The sequence below is a fragment of the Vicugna pacos genome, chromosome 10 (assembly GCF_048564905.1).
Source record: "Vicugna pacos chromosome 10, VicPac4, whole genome shotgun sequence".
NCBI lineage: Eukaryota > Metazoa > Chordata > Mammalia > Artiodactyla > Camelidae > Vicugna > Vicugna pacos.
The window spans coordinates 69550360-69573022 of NC_132996.1; the positions used below are offsets into that span (position 1 = coordinate 69550360).

The 22663-nt window shown below is 49.4% G+C and overlaps 2 protein-coding genes across 8 annotated transcripts in view; both read left to right on the plus strand.

Moving 5' to 3' along the window:
• The first annotated feature begins 1653 nt into the window (after positions 1–1653).
• Positions 1654–11078, plus strand: PELI3 (pellino E3 ubiquitin protein ligase family member 3). 4 transcript variants are annotated; one of them, XM_031690930.2, is made up of 8 exons: positions 1654–1801; positions 2858–3010; positions 3542–3613; positions 5682–5811; positions 6407–6508; positions 7266–7460; positions 7779–7967; positions 9301–11078. In XM_031690930.2, the coding sequence occupies exons 2-8, from the start codon at positions 2859–2861 to the stop codon at positions 9868–9870; spliced, it is 1410 nt and encodes a 469-aa protein (XP_031546790.2). In that variant the 5' UTR covers positions 1654–1801; position 2858; the 3' UTR covers positions 9871–11078. The 4 variants fall into 4 exon arrangements, with proteins under 4 accessions (XP_031546790.2, XP_072826461.1, XP_072826460.1 ...); XM_072970359.1 differs by having other exon boundaries at positions 1662–1801; positions 2781–3010; XM_072970360.1 differs by lacking the exon at positions 3542–3613.
• Positions 11079–13634: 2556 nt separating this feature from the next.
• The window catches only part of DPP3 (dipeptidyl peptidase 3), a 30345-nt gene continuing 21316 nt past the window's right edge, over positions 13635–22663 (plus strand). Inside the window, exons 1-2 of one of the 4 annotated variants that reach the window (XM_006210667.3) lie at positions 13635–14079; positions 15260–15534. In XM_006210667.3, the coding sequence (XP_006210729.1) occupies positions 14028–14079; positions 15260–15534 (327 nt within the window). In that variant the 5' untranslated portion in view covers positions 13635–14027. The other 3 variants (XM_006210668.4, XM_015244778.3, XM_015244779.3) reach the window with 3 other exon arrangements.

Consider the following 22663-nt stretch of genomic DNA (forward strand, 5'->3'; position numbering starts at 1 on the left):
TTAGGTGGGGGAGTTAGTGGCATGTGTGGATGTGGTGGGCCCAGGAGGAGTCTCGGAGACTGGGAGCTTCACAAGCAACAAGCTAGGGAGAGGGAAGGGATGCATGCTCCCTTTCAGGAATGTCTGGGCAAACTTTCACTTATCCTTCTTGACTGGGGGCAAAGGCTGCCTCCTGTGTGCAGCCTTCCTTGATTTCCTCAATAAAACATGCACTCTAAAGACTCGGATTAAAGGTCCATCCTCTGGGCTTCCCTCAGCTCTTGGTTTTAGTTCCAAACAGACCAAGAGATACTGAGCTATAGGGATCTGATCTGATGCATCTCTGGGTCTCTCCTGCTCTGCATCTCTGAGCGCCATCCCATAATCCTGAGTCATAATAACAAGGTAGGAGTCCAGACTTTGGAGTCACATAGCTGAGATCCACTCTTGGCCCCTTTCTAGGAAAATAATCATGACCAAGTAAGGTTCCTAAATCTTTTTTTCTCATTTGTGAAGTGGGTGATTTGCTCCTGGGCATATATCCAGAAGGAACCCTACTTCGAAAAGACACCTGCACCCCAATGTTCAAAGCAGCACTATTTACAATAGCCAAGACATGGAAACAGCCTAAATGTCCATCAGCAAATGACTGGATAAAGAAGATGCGGTATATTTATACAATGGAATACTATTCAGCCATAAAAACCGACAACATAATGCCATTTGCAGCAACATGGATGTTCCTGGAGAATGTCATTCTAAATGAAATAAGCCAGAAAAAGAAAAATACCATACGAGATCGCTCATATGTGGAATAAAAAAAAAAAGAACATAAATGTAAAGTGGGTGCTTATAGTGCTTGTTTCCCGGGAATTAAAGGGTTTATTTTGCTCAAAGCACAGCCCTTAGCACCTGGCACAGACTGTTAGACGAGATCTCTTGCAAGCCCAGGCCCGGGAGGGGACTGCAAACACCCAAAGTCTCCATCCCCTTTGTGGCATCTCGGGTGATGTGTGCATGCTGCAGGGAGGGAGGGAGGCGTTCCTGGACACCTGGGGGCCCAAGTCGGCCGGAGGTCGTCCAGCGAGAAAGTAGTAGAGCTGGGCTGGAAGACAGGTTTGGGACTCGAGTCAAACGCAGCCGCTTTCTCTGCCTTCCTGTTGACGTACACCCCTTTCTCGCCTCCTCTTGAATTTTCCTTGGGTCTCTCCTTCCCGACCCTGCCTTTCTCCTCCTCTAATTTCCAAGGCTACCCTCGTTTGGGAGGCGGGGTCTCGGGCAGGAGGTGGAGAGTCCCGGCCTAAGGTGGGGAAAGGTCCTCCCACTCAGTGCAAAGGCCCTAGACTGCGGTGGGAGAGGGGGCGCCAGGGTCTCGAGAACCCGGGAGTCCCCTGAAATGAGGGTGGGGTCTGGGTAGCCCGAATTGGGGAAGGGCTCTTGTAGACTGCGGGAGAGTCCCTGAGCTGGCGAAGTTGGGCGAGAGTTCCAGACAGAGTGGTGGGCGGGTTTCTAAGGGCTCGGGGCGTGGCCAAATAAGGGGCGTGACCTCCTGGGAAAGGGCGGGGCTCCGCCGACTGGGGCTAAGCTTCGCCGCAAGGGGTGGAGTCTAGAGTGGGGCGGGGCTTCCATGGGGCGGGGCAAAGGGGCAGGGGGCGGAGTGTGACTGTTCGCTCTCGTACCCCTCCCCCGGCCACGGGTGTCCCCGTGACGAGGCAGCGCGGAGCCGCCGCGGGCCGGGCCCATCCCGCCGCAGCGGCCCTGGGGCCGAGCAGGGGCGAGGCGCAGAGGGAGCGGTGCCAAGCGGGGTCCGAAGTGCGGCCAGGTGAGGCCGCCTGGGCGGAGGGGGCGGGGGCTTCGCCGGGCGGGTCCCAGCGGGCGCAGGGGGCGTGTTTGCGTGTCGGGGTGGCAGGGGTACTCGGTCCGAGGGCGGGCGCCTGTGGCTGTTTGCGCGATCGCACCTGCGGTCGCTGGTCTAGGATGGGCTCTGCGCCCGTCCGGGCAGTGCCCGCGGGGCTTGGGTAGTGCTGGACTATGTGCGTGCGCGCGCGTGTTTGTGTGGAGGGGCCGCCGGGTGTGTATCTGCGTATGCGCTGGGCCGTCATTGTGCCTGCCCCGGCGCAGTCCCTACTGCGCGGGGATGTTTTCCAAACAGGCTTCCTGCGGAGATGGGCTCTGCTGCAGCCCTAGCGGGAGGGGGGAACACCGCCCCCACAGGCCTCCAGAGACCCAGGCGGCCCGGGGACTGCAGACTGACACCTGAGGGAGGGAGAGGGAGCGCACCCGGGAGGGGTCCAGAGGCCTACCCACAGGGCGAGGACAAAATAGGGAGACTGAGGCAGATGAATGTGGAGGTAGAGGTAGCCAGACAGGCAGAGATGGGGAGGGTGGGAAGAGACGGCAGAAAGGACAGAGGCGGGGACAGAGAGTCGTTGAGAAAACAGACAGAGGCCTAGACCGGCAAAGGGGCAGAAAGATTAAGATGGACAGATAGAATCCAAGAACCTGATAGAAGGGTTACTCAAAGGTCCTGGGACTGAGAGCTAAACCCAGGAACTGGGTCTAAGATAAGCAGTAAGGGCCCCTAACTCCTGGGGTGGGTTTTTTCCAAGCAAAGAAGCCTCTGGCCATCCTAAGTTTGGCCCTGCCAAATATTCTGACCCTCTATGTAGCCCCTCCTTCTTGGTTCCCATCTAGCTCCCTTCCCTGGTATCCCAGCAACCCCAGCAGTTTGTGGGATGGGGTGGGGTGTGTGATGTGGTTGCCGTAGCAACAGAGTGGGTGAAAGGTCACTCTGGTCTTAGCCTAGGTGGTCCTGGCATTCAGAGAGGTTGGGGCCGGAGGCTGCAAAGCTCTTTTTCTCCTCTCCCACTCTGCCCAGAATGGTGCTGGAAGGAAACCCTGAAGTGGGGTCTCCCCGAACCTCAGACCTCCGACACTCGGGGAACCAGGGTTCTTGTGTCCTCTCTTCTCCTGGTGAAGATGCACAGCCAGGGGAGGAGCCCATCAAGTATGGCGAACTCATCGTTCTGGGGTGAGCCTCTCTGGTCTAGGTGGGGTGGGGCATCAGGCACCCCAGAGGACATCCAGACCAAGGGCCCCAGCTCTCCCCACTTATGGCCTTCTGCTGTTTGTCCCTTCACACCTTCCTAGCTCACAAAGTTGATGAAACCCACCTGAATTCATAATTGTTTTATCTTCCCATTTTCCCTAAATTACTGTGACAACTCTAACTGCCCATCTAAGTTTCTGAGCAGAAGAAGGTAAAACCAGCTGCCTTTCACAAAGCATCTAGTGTGTAGCCTGGGGTGAAGAACTTTGGTTCTCCAGCAAATCTACTTGGTTCATATCCTGCCTCTACAAGTTGCTTAACTTCCCTGTGCCTGTTTCAATTTACCATTAGGGATGATGATAATAATAATACCTCAGAGGGTTGTCAGAAGGAATGAATGAGGTGATTTCTGTGAAGCGCGTAGAACAGTGCGTGGCTCGCACCAAGCGTTCTGGGAGGCAGACCTGTGCCAAGCCCTTTCATGGACATTATTTCATTTCAATCTTCACAAAGATGCTGTGAGGAAGGAGGTGAGGAAACCAAGGCTCAGAGAGGGGAAGTGACTGGCCCAAGGGCACACAGCTGGTAAGTGGCAGGGCTGGGATTTGGACCCAGGTCTTTCTTACTCCAAGTCTAGTGAACTTTCCCTAAGCCACAGCTGACCCTCATGCTACAGATGAGAAAACTGAGGCCAGGAGAGAGGAAGCGACGTGAGTTGGTGGCTGGGTGGACCTCATCTTTTCCTAGTCTTCCCCTGACTGGGGTCCCTGCACCACTCACTTAACTTTGGCCCCAGGCACAGATCCGTCTTCCTCCCCTATCTCTACCTCCTTTTGGCCTCTTTCTCTGCCCTGAAGAAAGTATCTGATTAGCTGTGTTATCATTCTGATGATTATATAGAAAGTAGAATGACTTCTGTTTGTTGACATTACATGCCACATGCATTTATCTTTTTTAGCAATAATAATAATGGCTAACGTTTGTCAAGGGCTACCCGTATATATGCCAAACTCTGCCAAGCATTTTTGAATGCTTTATCTCTAGTTCTCACAATGAACCTGTGAGGTAGGTCCTGATAAATTAGCCCCATTTTATAGAGGTCAGGTGATAGTGGAAGAGTCAGGATTTAAGCCAGGCCGGTCTGAGCCCCAAGCCTGTGTCCTGAACTGCCCCACCCCCATATGTGGGAAGAGCTTACAAGAGCAAAAGTGATGCCCCTCTCAAGGGTCTTGTGTTAGAAAAGCAGCTGCTTGGTTTCCCAAAGGAAGAGCTGGCTTTGCAGCTGAGGGTGAGGCCACCGATCAAACCTAAGGCGACAGGCCCTCTTGACTGCTGTTTGTTCTCTGCAGAGCAGTGAAGCCCCACACTGGCTGGACATCAGAGCCACCTGGAGAGCACATTGAAAAATACCCATTAACAGGCCCATCCCAAACCTACGGAATCAGGATCTCCATGGGTGGGGCCAGGGAATCTGTGTTTTAACAAGTTTAACAGAAGATTCTGCTTCAAGTGGTCCTTGACAGTATTTGGAAGCTATGCATCCTTCTCACTCCCTGCTGCCAAACCTTCTGTGGCTTCCTGCTGCTTACAGAATTAAGTCCAGAATTCTTAGTGTGGTGAGCAGGGCCCTCCCACCAACTTAATCTTCCTCTACTGCACTTCACCACCCAAGTCACCACTCCCTGATCTCATGAAACCCTGTCAGCCTCAGGGCCTTTGCTCAGAGTGAGCCCTCCAACCAGAAGGTCTTCTACAAAAGAGGCTGGAGTCAGACAGACCCCGAGTTCAAATCCAGACTTTTTCCACTTACTAGCCTAGGACCTCAGGCAAGTCGTTTTACCTCCCTGAGCCTCAATTTTCCTCATACGTAAAATGAGAAGAAAGATACTTGCCTGGCAAGACACTGCACAGATTCCATTAGGTAATTAATAACGTGAAGCACCAGGAACACGGAAAGCTCCAGTACATGGCAGTGGTCAAGGTTATGACTCACCCCATCTCTGCCTTCCACAATCCTTCCCTCCGGACAAGAGCTGGAAAGGAAGGTAGATATTTGATGTGTGTGAGTATATGGAGGTAGTGGCCATGTGGGTCTATTTTTTTTCTTTCATTCTGGTTTCTAATAGTACTTGTGCTATCATAAATGACAGTTTGCTAAAGGTGAATCCTTTCTAGTTCTTCAAGGCCCAGTATAGGTGTTCCCTCCCAGAAACCTGACCCTGGGGCCAGAATTCCCTTCTCCTGTCTCTGGGCCTGTGGCGCACTTGGCTTGTGCCTGGGTCATGGCAGGTGGCACCTAGGTTCCTTGAAAAACTGAGGACACCCCTCCCCTGCCAGTGGGGACACAGAACTGACTTACAGTGTGTCACCGTGTCACCTCTGCCACCCCAGTGCCTAGCACCTGGTCAGGCATGGTTCAGGAGTCCAGAAAACACTGGTTAAGTAGATGAAAGGCCTTTTGAAGATATTCAGACCCCCACCCCACTCCCCAGAGGCACCAGTTTGATATAGTGGGGTCTTCTAGTTTGGGATGGTTCTGGGGCTTGTTATTAAGGTAGGATCTGCCCAGCAGTTGGCAATTCCTCCTAGTCTTTCCAGGGCTCACTTTCTCTCTCTCCCTGCAACCCTTTCTTCTTGACCCCCACATCCACAGCTACAATGGGTGCCTGGCAAGTGGGGACAAGGGCCGCCGCCGAAGCCGCCTGGCACTGAGCCGCCGGCCACATGCCAATGGAGTGAAGCCAGACGTCATGCACCACATCTCCACACCACTCGTCTCTAAGGCAAGCAGCCTGTCCTAGCAGACCTGGGCACTGGTCTTTCCAGTCCTACCAGCCCCCAGCCCCACTGGAGCAGGGGAGCCCACTGTGTCTTCACTCACTGCGTTGGGCTACCAGAGAAATGGTGCTGATGGGAGATCTCTTGTAGTGTGTTACAGTTTGCAAAGCAATTCCTTGACCTCCAGACTCCATCCATTGGATGGAAGTGATCAGCATCATTTTAGAGACAGCCAAGGCTCAGAGAGGGGATGTGACAGTCATACAGCAATGACAAAGGAAAAGCCTTTGGGTTTGGGTTAGAATTCGGGCTCTGCTGTTTCCAGCTGCGTGACTTTAGGCCAGTGTCTTCTCCTCTCTGAGCTGCGGTTCCCTCAACTATAAAATGAGAATGATAACCATGCCTCCTTCGGGTAGGTGGTTGTAGGGATCAAATTAGGTAACCTGTGTAAAGTGCCAGCTGCACAATACACCCTCTCCAATGGGTGGAACTGCCTTTTCCTTGGGAGTGGCCGCTGAGCCCTGGGCTCCAGCTTCTGGCTCAGAGGCTCACACTTCTGGCCACCTGCCCAGGGAAGTGACTTCTCCTTTCTTTCACCAGGCACTGAGCAACCGTGGTCAGCACAGCATCTCATACACCCTGTCTCGGAGCCACTCAGTCATAGTCGAGTACACACATGACAGCGACACAGACATGTTCCAGGTATGCCCCGGCACCTCCACAAGTCTTCTGGCCACTGGGCCACCAGGCTTGGATACGCAGCTCTGCAGGTGTTCCAGGGGGAGGCTGGAGGACCAAAGGTCACGGAGCAGGTGCTTTGGGTTACTCAGTTCAGTGGACCACATCCCAGTGAGGGCTGTTGACTTCCCAGTCACACAGCAAGTCAGTGGCTGTATCGAGATTCAAACCCAAGACTGGATTCCCAGGCTTCGGAAGGCATACAGTTTAGGGGTTCAGAGTGTGGTGTGAGAGTCATACTTCCTGACTTCAGCTCCCAGCCCTGTCAACTAGTAAGTGGATAACTTTGGGCAAGAGTCACTTAACCTTTCCGGGCCTTGGTTTCCTCTTCTGTAAAGTGGGGCCCATTGTAGTAGCCACCCCGTGGAATCATTGGGAAGATTAACTGAGCTATTGCACATAAAATGCTTAGCATGGGTATATAGTAAATACTTACTAAAAATTCACTTTACTATTTGAGCATTCCCAGACTATGGGTGTGAGTTTCCCTTTCACTGTTCTCTCCACAAATCGACTAGTTTTTTTGAGGGAGGTGCTTCCCAGAACTGTGGGGGAGACAGAGAAGGAGAAACCCCAAATAGCAGTGATTGGATTTGGAGACCCCCGGGGAACTGGGTTGATGCTGGCCACTCATTGTTTGGTGACCCTGCATACAGAGCAGGAAACCCTGGCGTAGGAAGCCGGTGGGATTGATCTGTGCTTGACCTCCCATTCCTCCCAGATTGGCCGCTCCACGGAGAACATGATCGACTTTGTGGTAACAGACACGTCCCCTGGAGGAGGGGCTGCCGAGGGCCCCTCTGCCCAGAGCACTATCTCCCGCTATGCCTGCCGCATCCTCTGTGACCGCCGGCCACCCTATACTGCCCGCATCTATGCTGCTGGCTTTGATGCCTCCAGCAACATCTTCCTTGGAGTGAGTGAGCCCCCCAGGCAGGGACCAGTGCTTTATCTGAGAGTGAGCCAAGGGGTAGGCTGGGGAGGGGCAGCATCCTGGGGTGATGGACCAGCCTGCAGAAATCATAACCATGACCTCTGCAGAGGTTAGCATCCCTGCTTAACAAATGAGCAAAGTGAGGCTCAGAGTGGGTCAGGTGATGCCCAAGGTCATTCAGCACCAATTCCAATCCTCTCTGGGACACCTCTGACCTTGAGGGTAGAGGGGCAGCATTCCTGGCTTGCAGCCTGCTGGGGGCCACTCAGGAATGTGATCTGATCCCACATGTGGTCCCAGGAGCGGGCGGCCAAATGGCGGACCCCTGACGGCCTGATGGACGGCTTAACCACCAACGGGGTCCTGGTGATGCACCCAGCAGGCGGCTTCTCTGAGGACTCAGCCCCGGGTGTCTGGCGGGAGATCTCAGTCTGTGGGAACGTGTATACCCTGAGGGACAGCCGCTCAGCACAGCAGCGGGGGAAGCTGGTAGGTGGACTGTCCACCCTCCCCCCAAACCCCTCATCCTTCCCGGGCCCTCCCGATCTGCCCTTCCCCCTGCCCAAGCCAGGAGGTGATGTCCAGTCTTGCTGCACAGGGGAGCCTCAGCAGGCTCCATCTAGGGCCATAAGCCGCTTGACCCACAGAGCAGACCAGATGAGCATCTCCAAATGCAGACCACATGACTGCCGGAGGTCCATGGGGTGACGTGAGCTGGAGCACACAAAAGCACACTGGGCAGTACCCAGTGACTTTTGAGGATGCCAGCAGCTTAAAAATTCACACCCTCTTATGAGGGTGACATGGCCTGCGTGTGAGCAGTTTATAGCCTAAAGTGTTGGCAGTTTGTAATGTGTCTGTCACGTTCAGACAGGTTTAGCTTTATTCTCTCCCAGCAGGAAAGGGCTTTAGAGTAGCTCTGACACAGGTGACAGTGAGCATTCCACATGGTACCGATCAGAGAACTAATGTTAGGAGCTGGGAGGGTCCTAGAGAGAGGTAGGGGCTTACTCAAGTTCACGTGGGCCAGGCAGAGCTTTTCCTACATATGAGCACTTCAGGCAAGGAGATGCCAAACCTCAAGGAAAAAGTATGGCTTATCTTTCCAGAGCATAAATTCTACTGGGAGAGCTGAGGAAACATTATTTTTTTAAGTATGCATGTGTTTCACTTGTATACACTTGTTGAGCACCTACTATGTTCCAGGCACTGTGCCAAGTGTTTACATTGATTGATTCACGAGAACCACTTGATATACAGGGAGGCAGAATCCATCTTAGGATAAGGAAATCAAGACATAGAGAGAATGGATTACTTGACCAAGGACACAGAGTTAGAAATCATGAGCTGGAATTCAACCCAAGGCAGTCAAGCACTTAGCATCCTTGCTTTTAGCCACAGCCCTTAGGACAGCTGCTTTGGGCTAAGCCCCTAGCATTTTGGACAGAGGACTTTCTTGACTCTGCCATTAGGGGAGAGCCAGGGAAAATGTTTTAGAAAACCCCAACTTTGGTCCAAACCTGTTTTGGCAGATGAGGTGACCAAGGCCCATGTTCCACTGAGAGTAAGGGATGGTTCCTGCCTGGGATCACCTGCCTGCCCCCCCACTTGCTTCTGTCTTTTCTGCTCCTCAGTCCCAGCCCTCCCCATCCTCTGATCCAGCCCACCCCGCTCCTCTGAAATGGCCAACCCCACTGATCCAGTGTGTTTTCTCCAGGGAGGTTCGGTGAGATGGATGGGTGGCTTGACTGGGGTGATAGCAGCCAATAGCAGGGAATTCCAGAGCCCCTTGGGCAATAAGGCCCTTCTACTGCCCCTGCAGGTGGAAAACGAGTCCAACGTGCTGCAGGACGGCTCCCTCATCGACCTCTGTGGGGCCACACTGCTGTGGCGCACACCGGCGGGGCTGCTGCGGGCACCCACGCTGAAGCAGCTGGAGGCCCAGCGGCAGGAGGCAAACGCGGCACGGCCCCAGTGTCCGGTGGGCCTCAGCACCCTGGCCTTCCCTAGTCCGGCCCGTGGCCGCACGGCCCCCGACAAGCAGCAGCCCTGGGTCTACGTCCGCTGCGGCCATGTCCACGGCTACCATGGCTGGGGCTGCCGGCGAGAGCGGGGCCCCCAGGAGCGCGAGTGTCCTCTCTGCCGCCTCGTGGGCCCCTACGTGCCCCTGTGGCTCGGCCAGGAGGCTGGCCTCTGCCTGGACCCCGGGCCGCCCAGCCACGCCTTTGCACCCTGCGGCCATGTCTGCTCTGAGAAGACTGCCCGCTATTGGGCTCAGACACCACTGCCCCATGGCACCCACGCCTTCCATGCTGCCTGCCCCTTTTGTGGGGCCTGGCTCACTGGCGAGCATGGCTGTGTCCGCCTCATTTTCCAGGGGCCACTGGACTAGACTCCCTGGGGTCCCCTGCTGCCATGCCCGCCTGCCTACCCAGGTCCCCCACCTCCTGCAGCCCAGAGGGAGCTCTGCATGTGGGACTCTACCTGCTGGCGTATAGCCACACCAGATGGATGCGTTGGATGGGCTGTGCCCTTCCCCTCTTAACTCTGGCTCTGAAAGGGGTCCCTGGGACTCCTGCCCCAGTCAGAATGATGCCTCAGCACCAGCTCTGTCCTGGGCTGATGGAGGGAGGCCCACCCCTATACCTTAGCCCTTCCTGGGGCATCCCACACCATGCCGCCTACACTGTGCCCCTGGGGGAGTGAAGGGGCCCTGGGCCCCTGACCCCTACCTTAGGCTGGCTGTGCCTGAGCCTGCCAACCCACTTTCAGATAATCTCCCTGCTGCTGCTCTGGGTTCTTCTATAAACCTTGCTGCTCAGCTGCCTTCACAAATCCCGCGTGTCCCGCATGCTCACAGTGCCTCCAGCCCACAGTGAGTGATGGGTGGGCGGCAGGCTGGGACCAACATCTGTTGATACCCACTGTGGGCTGGACTCCTTGCCAAGTGGAATCTGGGGACACAGAGACAGTCAGACCTAGTTCCTTGCCTGGTAGAGTTCACAGTCTAGTGGATGACAGGCCAAATTACCCAGTGACAGCATGGCTTCCTGTGTGCTAGGATCAGAGAATTATCAGGGGCTGTGAAGCTGGTTCTCACTGAGGGAGGAGGCACATAAGGGCTCAGCCTCAGCGGTTGGGTGGGAATCCCCACAGGAAGGATGCGCAGGCGGGGAGGATGCTCTAGGCAGAAGGGAGGCTGAGCACAAGCTAAGGTGTAAGTAAGCAGGAAACCAAGTGAGGGGGGTTCAGAGTGGCTGGAGCCTGGGATGCAGGGGCGGGCAGAAGGGGAACAAGAAGTTGGGGTTGTGCTGACAGGGAAGATGCTGGGTGGAGATTGGGAACCTCATTTCTAGAGTTGAGGGAGGAGAGAGGACTCACAGTTCGAGTGTTGGCCGTGACACAAGGGCTACCATGACCGAATGCCCACCGTGTGCCCCGCGCTGTGCTAATAGTAGTAACTATGTTCGTTGAGCACTCACCAGGCACTGGGCTCTGCTGCTCAGAGGTTTTGTTATTTAATCCTCACTATAACCCAGGGAGGAGGTGTTACTCTTTCTGTTTACAGGGAGATTAAAACACATGCTCCAAGTCACATGATTAGAAAGTGGCCAAGTCAGATTTGAATCCACAGCTGCCTGCCTGGCCTCAGAGCCTGCCCTCTTCTTCATCATACTGGGCTGCTTTCCTTGGACAGGGGTAGGAGGGGTTGGGAGGGGTCGGGAGGGCAGGCCAGGTAAGGGGAACAGCATGGGGAAAGGTGTGGCAGGGGAAATGCTTACGACCAATGAGCTGAGTGTGGAGGGGGCAGAAAAGAGGAGTGAGGGGTGGTGTCTGGGGGGCCTTGGTTACCAAGGAGGCCAAGTCTGAACTGTATTCCTATTCATCTTAGCAAAGTGTCTCCTCTCCCTGAAAGCCAAGGCAAGCTTGGGGTGCTGCTGGGGTTGCCCCAGACCTTTCTTGGGTGAGCAAGCTAGAAAGACAAGTAGAAGGAGGTTCTGGAAATATAAAAATCTGAAGAGGCTCTGAGTACAAGCCTGACCTGGGCATCATCCCCAGAGGAAGACAGAGCTTTAGGGAGTACAGATTGCAAGGAGAGGGACCTGCCCCAGTCCATACAGGTGGTTGGAGCCGAAGAGACCAGACAGGGGGCTGTTGAGAGGACAGAGGGCACCCATTATTGGTGAGAGGAGGACATGATCAGATTCTTGCTCACGGAGTATCATGCTGCCGCAGAGGGGAAGCCCAGATGGGGACGTGGGGGTGGGTGTGGGAACATTGCAAATCTTGCATACACACACACACACACACACACACACACACACACACAGCAATAGGAATTCAACTCTTCCCAGTTCTCTCTTCTGACTCTGTTGGGAACCAGACAGGAGAACATTCTCATGCTGTTTCTGTCAGAGAACCTCAGACTCTAGGGGGAGGGACAAGGAAAAGGCACAGACACCACACAAGGGAGAACTCAGAGGGGTTGGTGAAGGGTGTCAGACAGCCCTGGCCTTGGCTTAGCTTGGCTTTCTACTCTTGGAGCCTCAGTCTCATCAACTGTTAAATGGAGTAACAATCCCTACATCGCCAGGTGGCTGTGAATACATGGGGGGCACCTGTAACATAGTATGTGCTTAATATTATTTCCTCATCTACCCCATCTTCAGTCTCATGGGAAAGAGCCAAGGCTGGGGTTGGTCATGACTCCAGTGAGTGGACTGCTCCATGTGAGTGTGTGTGAGTGTGTATTTGTGTGTCTGTGTGCGTGCACACTCTGTGTGTGTTGGGGCAGGTGGAGGGGACACTGTGGTGGAAGGTCTGAGTAAGGCTAGACCCCAGTTCAGAGACTCCCAAGGACTTCCTGGGTGGCCTTAGGGAAGTCAGTAAGCCCGTTAGCCTCAGTTTCCCCATATGTACAATAGGTAAAATGATATCCTATCTCAGGGTTTTTGCAAGAATTAAATGAGATCCTCCATGTCAGGCTGCTAGCACAGAACTTCAGGAAGTGCTCATATTAGCTATGATAAAAGTGCAGCTTGGGTGGAAGAGTCCAAGAGTACTGGGTTCTTTCATTGGCCTGAGCTGCCCATTGGTGGCAATGGACAGCACTACCTCCTTTATTTATTTATGTACATTTCAACTTCACCCAAGTTAGGTAAGACTTTACACCCATTTAAAAGACAATGGAATTTGAGGCACAGGGAATAAGAGGGGTGATTTTCTTAAGGACATAGACCAATTTATTGAGTTTCTCTCTATAATGATAATTACCATCAGAGTCAAAAGTTAGCAGCACTGTTGCGCCAAGTAGGCCCTTGGGCACCTTTTGTGAATGAGAAGCTTGTGTTGGTGGTGGGCACATGCTGGTCTGTGCCTAGACACAGGTGTGGCAAAGTCTGGCAAGGAGAGTGTGTGGATTTCAGGTATTTCCTTTCCTCCGCCTGTCTCTACACAATATGAGGGAGAACTCAGAGGGGTTGGTGGAGGGTGTCAGACAGCCCTGGCCTTGGCTCAGCTTGGCTTCCAACTCTCGGAGCCTCAGTCTCCTTAACTGTTAACACTTCACTCAAGCCTACAACATCTTCTGGATTGGAGACAATTTTTAGCCCAGTTTTCTGGCTGAGGAAGTCAAGACTCAGATAAAGTGATCCACCCAACGACATAACCAGTAGGCAGTAGAGACCTGATTCAATCTTAGATGGCCTGGCTCTGTCCTAGCTCTGACCTGGGACCCCACTTGGCCCAGGTTGGGAGCTAGGTACTTCAACATGGCATGCCCTACCCAGGCCGTGAGACCATCCAGACATGCCAGAGCGGACCTCAGGCTCGGCTATGCCCTGGGCAGACTTTGAGAGTCACAGGCGGCTTTCTTATCCATCAGACACTTGGCAAGCGCCAGGAAACTGCCAGGCCCCTTGCCCTTTTGTGCTGAGGAAGCTGAGCCTCGACGATATTGAGCTGCTGCCTCCACCAGGCCCATGGCGAGTTGGTGGCGGTGCAGAGAACTTGGGGAGCCCTGGTGGTGGGACCATCTCAGCCCTGGCAGGAGCCTGCTCGCCTGTAGCCCCAATTCCCTACACCGAGAGCTTTGCAGTCTCCCCCCTCTGGCTCTCGAATCCAGTGAGGAAGGTTCACATCATCCTCAGGATGCAGAATCCCACATGCAAAACTGAGGTCGGGGGACTCAGAAAAACCCCAAAGGACAGCGAGGGTCGAGACTGTGTGTGGGGAAATCCCTGGTGCTCTGTCAGTGACAGCCACGTCCCCCAGCCTGGACTCGGGGTACCTTGTCAGCCCCGTCTGTCGCAACTAGGCCGCGGCCACGCGGGCCGCGGAGGTCCCTGACCCCATCGCGAGCGCCGCCTGCGGACCAAAGGCCAAGGCCGCTGGGGCCACTCGGCGTGCGACCCCGTAGCGCCTGGGGGCGGGGAGCCGGCGTGCAGGCGGAGCTCGCCTCGGCGCGCCTATTGGCTAGAGCTGACGTCCGTCCGGACCCCGAGGTCCGACCATTGGCCGGTGGGGGCGGAGTTCGCGGAGCCCCAATGAATGGGGGAGCCGGAAGCAGGAAGTGAGTTTGCGATCGGAGCAGCTGCTGCAGGTGAGGCACGGCGCCCGGGATTCGGGGTCACAATGTGTGTCATACTCGAGGGACAGGGCGAGCCTGGACCGAGCGCAAGATCATTCCCTTTTTGCCCCGCCTCTCCATCCAGTACCCTTTCCAGATTCATCGCGGCCCCATGGCCAAGGAGCGCTCAGGGCAGCTAAGGGTTAACGCCCCTTTCAGAACCCAGGGTGTTGTGCTATTCGGGGGCAGGATCGGGAGTGTTGGGGGAGGTTGGAAACTCAGTCCCAGCAAGAGAGGGCGTTGAGAAGAAAACCCTGGGTTGGGAGATACCCAGGTCCCAACGGAGCAGTGAGACCTTCGGTAAGTTCATTGGCCTCGCTAAGCCTCAATCTCCGTATCTGTAAAATGTGTATTCTTCCGGCGCGAAACTTCTGTGGCTTGGTATCTCCCCTGGCTGAGCGCAGGAAGAGGGCAGGAGGGCGCAGGGCCGAAGAAATGGCAGTTAGAGGGATGAAAGTGGAACAGATCCGTGGAGCAGTGAGAGAGGAAGAGTCCAGGAAAATAATTTACTACTGTAGATACACGCCGTCAGATGTGACCTTATCTAATCTGCACACCCACCCAGTGAAGTTTGGGTTATTATCAAGCCTATCATACATAGGCGGAAATCGATGCGCAGAAAAGTAAAACAATTGACTTGATATTAGGAGTCTCTGGCTGAGCCTGGATTGGAACTTGGATCTTCCAGCTGGGACTCTGTCCATGTGAACACACTGGTGGGCAGGATTGAAGAATCTGCAGGAGAATTCTGAAGAGGAGGCTAGGAGGTTAGAGTAGGAAGAGGGGAGACCAGGCCTAGGCTGGGAGTCTAGAGATGCAGATCTCTGTTTCTGACCCCTCCCTTAGGTTACTGGGCAAAGCTCCTAGCCCCTCTGGACCTGTTTCCCTGTCTGTAATACTAGGTAGTTGGGTTCAGTCTTTAAGTTTGAGAGGCACAAGCCAAACTTTGCCCACCAATATATTTTGTAATTTCCTTGGGTGAGTCACCTAACCTTCTCTGAGCCTGTTAGCATATCTGGTGCATGGGGACAATGGGATTCCCTTCTTCATGGGCTTTTAGGGAGGATTAAATGAGACCATGAGCATGCAGAGCCAGGTGTGCAGTTGGCATGTGAAAAATGATGGCTGTGATCTTGGTGATGGTTCTCAGCAGGGCCCATGGCGGACACCCAGTACATCCTCCCCAATGACATCGGTGTGTCTAGCCTGGACTGCCGTGAGGCCTTCCGCCTGCTGTCACCCACAGAGCGCCTCTATGCCCATCACCTGTCACGGGCCGCCTGGTATGGAGGCCTGGCTGTGCTGCTGCAGACCTCTCCTGAGGCCCCCTACATCTATGCCTTGCTCAGCCGCATCTTCCGTGCCCAGGACCCCGACGAGCTGCGCCAGCATGCCCTAGCTGAGGGCCTTACCGAGGAGGAATATCAGGTCAGTTCTCTCAGGCCAACCTGTATTTCCTGAGTGGCTTCTGGGTGTGAGGGGCCAGGAAGCAGGGATACCAAGGACTTTCTCTCTTTGGATTAGGCCGAAGATGTCAAACACAGGAACACCCCCTCCTGGAGTTTCAGTCTTCTCATCTGCAAACTATGCATGAGGGTAGTCTGTACCTCTTAGGGTTGTAGTGACCTGACTCCAAGATAAATGGTGGCTGCTGTGATTATAACAAGGGCTGTGGATTAAAGGAAACAGCTATGGAGATTCAGAGATGGTAGAGGAATTAGTCCAGTGTAGGAATCAGGAGGTCTGAATTCTGGACCGAGAACTTCCTCTACCATGTTGTGTGTCCCTGGGCAGAATGTTCTGCCTGTCCTCTTGTTTTTGTTTGATTGTGGGCCTACTGACCAAGTAATACATGAATGCATTCTTAATGCATTATAGCAATGTGGAAAGACACAAAACAAAACACGAAGATCATTCATTCTCAGTGCCCTCCCCAGAGGTAATCACCAAAGAAGGTGCAGTGTATAGTCTTTTCAGTCCTCTGTCGGTATCGCATACCTATACATGTGTTCATGGTCCTTATTTTCTCTTTTTCATATGAGATCACACTCTACATATTCTTGCGAGTTCTGCTTTTCCCATTGAACACCATGTCTTGGAGAACTTCTATGGGGTACAAATAAATCCACCTCATTCTTTTTTATTGACTGTGAAGCATTCAGAGCAATGTACACTGCAATCAGTTTAATCTTTTCTTTATCGATGGATATTTAGATTGCTCGCTATTCTTACAAATGATACCACAATGAGCATACTCTTGCACGTGTGTGAGGAGGACCTATTTCTCAAAGCAGAATTGCTAGGTCAAAGGCTCTGTACATTTACAATTGGTGCTGTTAAATCATCCTCTAAGAAAGCTTCACCAAGAATGTATGAGGCTATGGTCTGTTTTTCTATATGTAAAATAAAGGGATGGATTGCTTATCTCTGAGTGGAGGCCCAGGCTGTTTCTTCTACATTTTTTGAACTTTGAGTAGTCACATCCCATCTCTAGGCCTTGATTTACTCATTAAAAAAGCTAATGCCTGGGAAAGTGGGACAAATGCTACCCAAGTATTAACTATTTTCAGTAGAATTCTTTTGTTCGTAGGTAGCAGAAACCCACCTCAAATTGGCTTAAACGAAAAAAAAATCATGACTTCCAGTTTCTGGTCTGGCGTGTGAGGAGCTTAGATGACACCCATCTGTTCTAACAACAAGTAAAAAGCTGAAGAAACTGAAAAATCAACAACTCTTCTTAGATCCTTAAAAGAAGTGAGGTCATAGGGCAAACCCCCCAAATTGGAAAAGACAGACAGGCAGGTACAGAGAATCACAGTTTACCACAGCAAAAATTCAGGAGCAGAAACCTCCACAGAACCAGTGTTGGTGTAGGAGAACCTGAACTGTAATTGATGAATTGCTGGAGGCTCAGTGTAGAAAATTCTGAGAGTTAAAAACTCTAGGGGGACCCAGTCATAAGGGGGTCCCCACACTTTTGGGGATTTTACCTCCAGCAGCTTGACCTGGTTCTCACAATGAATTTCAGAGAAAAAAAAAATCCCTCATGCTTCTTGCGGAAGGAGAGAAAAAAGAATCATTTTTGAAATAGGCTAGAACATTTTGTTCTTCTTAACATGATCTTCCCTCAGGAGGAACTATTTGACCGGAACCAAACCTGCTAGCGTTTTATCAGAGCCTAACTGATCTAAAAGAAGGGAAATACCCAATTCCAGACAGCTCTGAACATTCTGTCCCACCTAAGGGGAGTGGTGGGGACGTAGGACTTAGAAATACATGTGAAGTTCACAGTCTAGAGGCAAAGGCTCACTAAGAGACTGAAACCTAATAATGGGACTCTGGAACACTTCCCCTGCTCCCACACCTTACCACCACATTACTGAAGGCATATTTGTGGCTATTCCTTTTACCCAGTACATTGTGTCTGGCTATCAAGAAAAAAATTACAAAACATTCTAAAAGGCAAAAAACACAGTTTGAAGAGACAGAGTGAGCATCAGAATGAGACTTAGATATGGCAGGGAGTTGGACTTATCAGACCCGAAATTAAAATAACCGTGATTAATATTCTAAGGCCTCTAGTGGATAAAGTAGACAGCATGCAGAAAAAGATAGGCAATTTAAGCAGAGAGATGGAAATTCCAAGAAAGAGCCAAAAATGCTAGAGATCAAAAATCACTAGCAGAAATGAAGAATGCCTTTGATAAGCCTATTAGTAGACTTGACACAGCTGAGGAAAGAAACTGAGCTTGAGGATGTCTCAGCAGAAACTTCCAAAACTGAAAAGCAAAGAGAAAAAAGATTGAAACAAAACAAAACAAAACAGAATATCCAAGAACTGTGGGACAACTACAAGGAGTGTAACATACATATAGGGGTAAAACCAGAAGGAAAAAGAAAGAAACAGAAGAAATATCTGAAAGTAATGACTGAGAATTTCCCCCAATTAATGTCAGATACCAAACCACAGATCCAGGAAGTTCAGAGAACACCAAGTAGGATACTAAATGCAAAACAAAAAATAAAAAACAAATAAAACCTACATGTAGGTATATCATTTTTAAAACTACAGGAAATCAAAGAGAAAGAAAAAAAAATCCTAAAAGAAGCCAGAGGGGAAAAATATCTTATCTACAGAGGAGCAAAGATAAGAGTGACATCTGACCTTCCAGAAACCATGCAGGCAAAAAGAGAGTGGGCTGAAATATTTACAGTGTTGAGACAAAATCTACCAATCTAGAATTCTGTACCCTGTGAAATTACCCTTCAAAATGAAGTAGAAGTAAAAACTCTCAGACAAACAAAAATTGAGGGAATGTGTTGCCAGTTGACTTCCTTTGCAGGAAATTTTAAAAGATGTTCTTCTTCTTTTTTTTTTAATGGAGGTACTGGAGATTGAATCCAGAACCTCGTGTATGCTAAGCATGCACTCTACTGCTGAGCTATACCCATCCCCCAAAATTTCTTTAGAGAGAAGGAAAATGATATAGGTTAGAAACTCAGATCTACATAAAAAAAGGAAGAGCACTGGAGAAGGAAGGAATAAGTGCAGGTAAAATAAAAACTTTTATTGTTCTTACTCTTAATTGATCTAAGAGGTAACAGTTTGTCCAAAATAATAATAGTAACGACATATCCAACTATGTATGCTTATGTATAGTGAAATGAATGACAGCAGTGATATGAGGGAGGGGAGGCATGAATTTGGATTATTTTGTTATTATAAGGTACTCAAACTACCCATGAAGTGGTATAGTGTTATTTGAAAGTGGACTTGGATTAGTTGTAAAGGTATAGTGCAAACTCCAAGTCAACCACTAAACAAAGCAAAAAAAAAAAAGTACAACTGATATGCTAAGAAAGGAGAGAAAATGGAATCATATAAAAGGTTCAGTTAAAACCACAAAAGGCAGAAAAAGAACGGAAGACAGGTGCCAGCGTGATGGCTCTGGTGAAAGCCCCCTTCCAGGTTGTAGACTGCTGACTTCTCACTGTGTTTTCACATGATGGAACATGTGAGCTAGCTTTCTGGGGTCTCTTTTGTGGGGCACTAATCTCAATGACAAGGGCTATGCCCTCATGATTTAATCTCTTTCCAAAGGCCCCGCCTCCTAATATTGTCACTTTGGAGGTTAGATTTCAACATATTGATTTTAGAGGGACACAAACATTCAGATCATAGCAATCGATAAACCTCTAGCCAGGCTAACTAAGAAAAAAGTGAGAGATCACAAACTACTATCACTACTATCACAAACTAATGTCAGAAATGAAAGAAGGGACATCACTACAGATCCATGGGCATTCAGATGATAATCAAGGAATACTGTGAAAAATTTTATGCCCACAAATTTGATTACCTATATGAAATGGACCAATTCCTTGAAAGCCATAAAATGCCAAAACTCACACAAGAAGAAATGATAAGCTACCTAGGCCTATATATATTAAAGAAATAGAATCAATAATTAATAAATAACCTTCCAAAACAGAAAACACTAGGCCCAGATAGGCTTACTACCAAACATTTAAGGACAACATTATATCAATTGTCTACAATCTCTTTATGAAAAGGGTGGGGGGGATGCTTCCTAACTCATTGTGTGAGGCCAGTATTAACCTAATACCAAAACCAGACAAAGATTACAATGAAAGAGAAGAAAACTACAGACCAATATCTCTCATGAACATAGATGCAAAAATCTCAACAAAATATTAGCAAATTGAATCCAACAATGTATAAAAAGAACTATGCACCATGACCAAGTAGGGTTTATCCCAGGTATGCAAATCTGGTTCATCATTCAAAAATCAATAAATGTAATTCATCACATCAACAGGCTAAAGAAGAAAAATCACATGATCATATCAGTAGATGCAGAAGAAATATTTGGCAAAATCCAACACCCATTCATGGTAAAAACTGTCAGTAAACTAGAAATCCTACAGGTAACATCATATTTAATGGTGAGAAACTGAAGCTTTCTCACTAAGATCAGGAATAAGGCAAGAATGTCCCCTCTCACCACTACTTCTTAACATTGTACTAGAAGTCCTAGTTACTGCAATAAGAAAAGAAAAAGAAATAACAGGTATACATATTGTGAAGGAAGACATAATACTGTCTTTGTTCACAGATGACATGATTGTCTATGTAGAAAATCTGAAAGAATCAACAAAAAACTCCTAGAATAAGTGATTATAGAAAAGTTGCAGGATGCTAAGTTAATACATAAAAGTCAATTGCTTTCCTATATTCCAGTGATGAATAAGTAGAATTTGAAATTAAAAACACAGTACCATTTACAATAGCACCCAAAAAAGTTGAAATACTTAGTCGTAAATCCAACAAAAAGTGTATAAGACTTATATAATCACTACTACAAAACTCTGATGAAAGATACCAAAGAACTAAATAAATGGAGAGATATTCCTTGTTTATGGACAGAAAGATTCAATATTGTCAGGATGTCACTTCTCAACTTGATCTATAAATTCAGTGCAATCCCAGTCAAAATCCCAGCAAGTTATTTTGTGGATGTTGACAAACTGGTTCTAAAATTTACATGGAGAGTCAAAAGACTTAGAATAGCCAACACAATAATGAAGAAGAACAAAGTTGGAGGGCTGGTATCACTCTAGGTTCAAGAGTTATTATAAAGTTACAGTAATCAAGGCAGTGTGATATTGGCAAAAGAAGAGACAAATAGATCAGTGCAATAGAATAGAGAGCAGAGAAATAGACCCCCATAAATATAGTCAACAAGTCTTTGACAGAGAGTAAAGGCAATACAATAAAACAAAAATAGTTTTTTCAATGAACAGTGCTAGAACAATTGGACATATACCTGCAAAAAAAAAAATCTAGACACAGACCTTACATCCTTCACAAACATTAACTCAAAATGGATCACAGGCTTAAATGCAAAACTATGAAACTCCCAGAAGATAACATAGGAGAAAATCTAGATGACCTTGGGTATGGAGGTGACTTTTTAGATATAACATCAAGCATGATCCCTGTAAGAAATCATGGGTAAACTGAACTTCATTAAAATTAAAGTTTTCTGCTCTGTGTAAGCTATTGTTAAGAGAATGAAAAGATAGGTACAGAGGGAGGGTATAGCTCAGTGGTAGAGCACGTGTTTAGCATGCACGAGGTCCTGGGTTCAATCCCCAGTGCCTCCATTAATAAAACAAAAGAAAACAAGCAACCTGATTAAGCAATGGACCGAAAACTTTAACAGATATTTTACCAAAGAAAATATACAGATGGCAAATAATCACATAAAAAGATGCTCCACATCATGTTATTAGGCAATTGTGAATTTAAAAAACAAGATACTGCTGTATACTTATTAGATTGGCCAAAATCCAAAATGTTGACAACACAACTGGCAAGGATGTGAAACAGTAGGAACTTCTGTTCATCACTGGTTGGAATGCAAAATGGTCCACCACTTTGGAAGAGAGTTTGGCAGTTTCTTACAAAACTAAACACACTCTTGCCGTATGATCCAGCAGTCTTGCTCCTCGGTATTTACCAAGGTGAAAACTTGAAGTGAAAATTATGTCCACACAAAAACCTGCAAGTAATTTTTATAGCAGCTGTATTCATACTTGCCAAAACTTGGAAGCAACCAAGATGTCCTTCAGTAGCTGAATCAATAAACAAACTGTAGTACATCAGACAGTGGAATATTATTTCGTGCTAAAAAGAAGTGAGCTTTCAAGCCATAAAAAGACATGGAGAAAGTTAAACGCATATTACTAGGTGAAAGTAACCAACCTGAAAAGGGTACCTACTGTATAATTCTGACTGTATAGTATTCCAGAAAAGGCAAAACTATGGAGATAGTGAAAAGATCAGTGGTTGCTAGGCATTGGGAAAGAGGATGGAGCACAGGATTCTCAGGGCAGTGGAACTACTCTGTATGATACAGAGTAATGTATCCATAATGGTAGAGAGATGTCATTATATATCTATCCAAACCCATAGAATGTACAATACCAAGAGTGAGCCCTAATGTAAACTATGATCTTGGGCAATGAGGTGGCAGTGTAGGTTCATCAGCTGTAACAAATGTTCAAGTCTAGTGGGGATATTGAAATGAGGGAGGCTGTACATGTGTCGGGGTAGAGGGCTTTGGGGTGATCTCTGTACCTTCCATTCAATTTCACTGTGAACCTAAAACTGCTCTATAGAATAAAGTCTATTTTTTTTTAAAGGGAGAGAATTATTGGCTCACATAATTGAAAAGTCCAGGGCTGGGGAGGCTTCAGGCACAGCTTCAGGAGCTCAGTGATACAACTGTGAGGCAGTCTTCATCTCTCAGCTTTGCTTTCTTTCCTCACTTCGGTAGGGCAGCTCCAGGGGCTTCAGGTTTGATGATTCCTGGTGTAAAACAGAGGCTCTCTGCCACTGGGAAGTTTCCTGGTAGGGCTCTTACTGGCCAACTTGGGCCTATGCCCACGCCTGGAGTTGGGGAAGGGAGATTTCCCCGCATCCCAAAAGGAAGATGTGAGGTTTTGTTGCCAGAGGAAGGAAGACTAGATT